Source organism: Oncorhynchus tshawytscha, unplaced genomic scaffold, assembly GCF_018296145.1.
Source record: "Oncorhynchus tshawytscha isolate Ot180627B unplaced genomic scaffold, Otsh_v2.0 Un_scaffold_6295_pilon_pilon, whole genome shotgun sequence".
In the NCBI taxonomy this organism is placed as follows: Eukaryota; Metazoa; Chordata; class Actinopteri; order Salmoniformes; family Salmonidae; genus Oncorhynchus; species Oncorhynchus tshawytscha.
In genome coordinates this window covers 65,001-68,395 of record NW_024609803.1, presented here as the reverse complement: position 1 = coordinate 68,395, position 3,395 = coordinate 65,001, and the positions used below count along the sequence as shown (strand labels likewise).

Genomic DNA, 3,395 nt, shown 5'->3' with positions numbered 1-3,395 from the left:
GTGTCCTCTTCTCCTGATATCCTCTGCTCTGATCTCTTCTGCTCTGTTCTAGTCTGTTCTGTTCTATTCTGTTCTGTTCTGTTCTGTTCTGTTCTGCTCTGTTCTGTTCTGTTCTGTTCTGTTCTGTTCTGTTCTGCTCTGCTCTGTTCTGTTCTGTTCTGTTCTGTTCTGTTCTGTTCTGTTCTGTTCTGTTCTGTTCTGTTCTGTTCTGTTCTGTTCTGTTCTGTTCTGTTCTGTTCTGTTCTGTTCTGTTCTGTTCTGTTCTGTTCTGTTCTGTTCTGTTCTGTTCTGTTCTGTTCTGTTCTGTTCTGCTCTGTTCTGTTCTGTTCTGTTCTGTTCTGTTCTGTTCTGTTCTGTTCTGTTCTGTTCTGTTCTGCTCTGTTCTCCTCTGCTCTGATCTCCTCTGCTCTGATCTCTTCTGCTATTCTGTTCTAGTCTGTTCTGTTCTGTTCTGCTCTGTTCTGTTCTGCTCTGTTCTGCTCTGTTCTGTTCTGTTCTGCTCTGATCTCCTCTGCTCTGATCTCTTCTGCTATTCTGTTCTAGTCTGTTCTGTTCTGCTCTGTTCTGCTCTTTTCTGTTCTGTTCTCTTCTCTTCTGCTCTGTTCTATGTGCTCTAGACACACTGAATGTGCCTGCCTGCCTATTTGTCCGTCTGTCTGGGAGATAGGAGCAGGAGAGCTGTGAGGGAGAGGCAGAGGGAGAGAGGCAGAGGGAGAGAGGCAGAGGGAGAGAGGCAGAGGGAGAGAGGCAGAGGGAGAGAGGCAGAGGGAGAGAGGCAGAGGGAGAGAGGCAGAGGGAGAGAGGCAGAGGGAGAGAAACAGGGGGAGAGAGGCAGAGGGAGAGAGGCAGAGGGAGAGAGGCAGGGTGAGAGAGGCAGAGGGAGAGAGGCAGAGGGAGAGAGGCAGAGGGAGAGAGGCAGAGGGAGAGAGGCAGAGGGAGAGAGGCAGGGGAGAGAGGCAGAGGGAGAGAAACAGGGGGAGAGAGGCAGAGGGAGAGAGGCAGGGGGAGAGAGGCAGAGGGAGAGAGGCAGGGGAGAGAGGCAGAGGGAGAGAGGCAGAGGGGAGAGAGGCAGAGGGAGAGAGGCAGAGGGAGAGAGGCAGAGGGAGAGAGGCAGAGGGAGAGAAACAGGGGGAGAGAGGCAGAGGGAGAGAGGCAGAGGGAGAGAGGCAGGGGAGAGAGGCAGAGGGAGAGAGGCAGGGGGAGAGAGGCAGAGGGAGAGAGGCAGAGGGAGAGAGGCAGAGGGAGAGAGGCAGAGGGAGAGAGGCAGAGGGAGAGAGGCAGAGGGAGAGAGGCAGAGGGAGAGAAACAGGGGGAGAGAGGCAGAGGGAGAGAGGCAGAGGGAGAGAGGCAGGGGGAGAGAGGCAGAGGGAGAGAGGCAGGGGAGAGAGGCAGAGGGAGAGAGGCAGAGGGAGAGAGGCAGAGGGAGAGAGGCAGAGGGAGAGAAACAGGGGAGAGAGGCAGAGGGAGAGAGGCAGAGGGAGAGAGGCAGAGGGAGAGAGGCAGAGGGAGAGAGGCAGGGGAGAGAGAGGCAGAGGGAGAGAGGCAGAGGGAGAGAGGCAGAGGGAGAGAGGCAGAAGGAGAGAGGCAGAGGGAGAGAGGCAGAGGGAGAGAGGCAGGGGGAGAGAGGCAGGGGGAGAGAGGCAGGGGGAGAGAGGCAGAAGGAGAGAGGCAGAGGGACAGAGGCAGAGGGAGAGAGGCAGAGGGAGAGAAACAGGGGGAGAGAGGCAGAGGGAGAGAGGCAGAGGGAGAGAGGCAGAGGGAGAGAGGCAGAGGGAGAGAGGCAGGGGGAGAGAGGCAGGGGGAGAGGAGGCAGGGGGAGAGAGGCAGAAGGAGAGAGGCAGAGGGAGAGAGGCAGAGGGAGAGAGAAACAGGGGGAGAGAGGCAGAGGGAGAGAGGCAGAGGGAGAGAAACAGGGGAGAGAGGCAGAAGGAGAGAGGCAGGGGAGAGAGAGGCAGAGGGAGAGAGGCAGAAGGAGAGAGGCAGAGGGAGAGAGGCAGAGGGAGAGAGGCAGAGGGAGAGAAACAGGGGGAGAGAGGCAGAGGGAGAGAGGCAGAGGGAGAGAAACAGGGGGAGAGAGGCAGAGGGAGAGAGGCAGAGGGAGAGAGGCAGAAGGAGAGAGGCAGAGGGAGAGAAACAGGGGAGAGAGGCAGGGGAGAGAGGCAGAGGGAGAGAGGCAGAGGGAGAGAAACAGGGGAGAGAGGCAGGGGGAGAGAGGCAGAAGGAGAGAGGCAGAGGGAGAGAAACAGGGGAGAGAGGCAGGGGAGAGAGGCAGAGGGAGAGAGGCAGAGGGAGAGAGGCAGAGGGAGAGAAACAGGGGGAGAGAGGCAGAGGGAGAGAAACAGGGGAGAGAGGCAGAGGGAGAGAGGCAGAGGGAGAGAAACAGGGGAGAGAGGCAGGGGAGAGAGGCAGAGGGAGAGAGGCAGAGGGAGAGAGGCAGAAGGAGAGAGGCAGGGGGAGAGAGGCAGGGGGAGAGGCAGAAGGAGAGAGGCAGAGGGAGAGAGGCAGAGGGAGAGAGGCAGAGGGAGAGAGGCAGAAGGAGAGAGGCAGAGGGAGAGAGGCAGAGGGAGAGAGGCAGAGGGAGAGAGGCAGGGGGAGAGAGGCAGAGGGAGAGAGGCAGAAGGAGAGAGGCAGAGGGAGAGAGGCAGAGGGAGAGAAACAGGGGGAGAGAGGCAGGGGGAGAGAGGCAGGGGAGAGAGGGCAGGGGAGAGAGGCAGAGGGAGAGAGGCAGAAGGAGAGAGGCAGAAGGAGAGAGGCAGGGGAGAGAGGCAGGGGAGAGAGGCAGAAGGAGAGAGGCAGATGGAGAGAGGCAGAGGGAGAGAGGCAGAGGGAGAGAGGCAGAAGGAGAGAGGCAGGGGAGAGAGGGGAGAGGCAGAGGGGCAGAGGGAGAGAGGCAGAGGGAGAGAGGCAGGAGAGAGGCAGGGGGAGAGAGGCAGGGGGAGAGAGGCAGAAGGAGAGAGGCAGGGGGAGAGAGGCAGAAGGAGAGAGGCAGAGGGAGAGAGGCAGAGGGAGAGAGGCAGAGGGAGAGAGGCAGAGGGAGAGAGGCAGAGGGAGAGAGGCAGAGGGAGAGAAACAGGGGGAGAGAGGCAGAGGGAGAGAGGCAGAGGGAGAGAGGCAGGGGGAGAGAGGCAGAGGGAGAGAGGCAGGGAGAGAGGCAGAGGGAGAGAGGCAGAGGGAGAGAGGCAGAGGGAGAGAGGCAGAGGGAGAGAAACAGGGGGAGAGAGGCAGAGGGAGAGAGGCAGAGGGAGAGAGGCAGGGGAGAGAGGCAGAGGGAGAGAGGCAGGGGGAGAGAGGCAGAGGGAGAGAGGCAGAGGGAGAGAGGCAGAGGGAGAGAGGCAGGGGGAGAGAGGCAGGGGGAGAGAGGCAGGGGAGAGAGGCAGAAGGAGAGAGGCAGAGGG

General features: G+C 60.1%; 1 protein-coding gene across 1 annotated transcript in view; it reads left to right on the top strand.

The window, feature by feature from the left end:
* Nucleotides 1-1,505: 1,505 nt before the first annotated feature.
* Nucleotides 1,506-3,395, top strand: part of LOC121845941 (chromobox protein homolog 8-like) — a gene marked incomplete at both ends in the record, with an annotated part of 4,162 nt that continues 2,272 nt past the window's right edge. The window contains one exon of the mRNA XM_042318339.1: nt 1,506-1,550. Within this exon, the coding sequence (XP_042174273.1) occupies nt 1,506-1,550 (45 nt within the window). The remainder of the gene's footprint in view (nt 1,551-3,395) is intronic.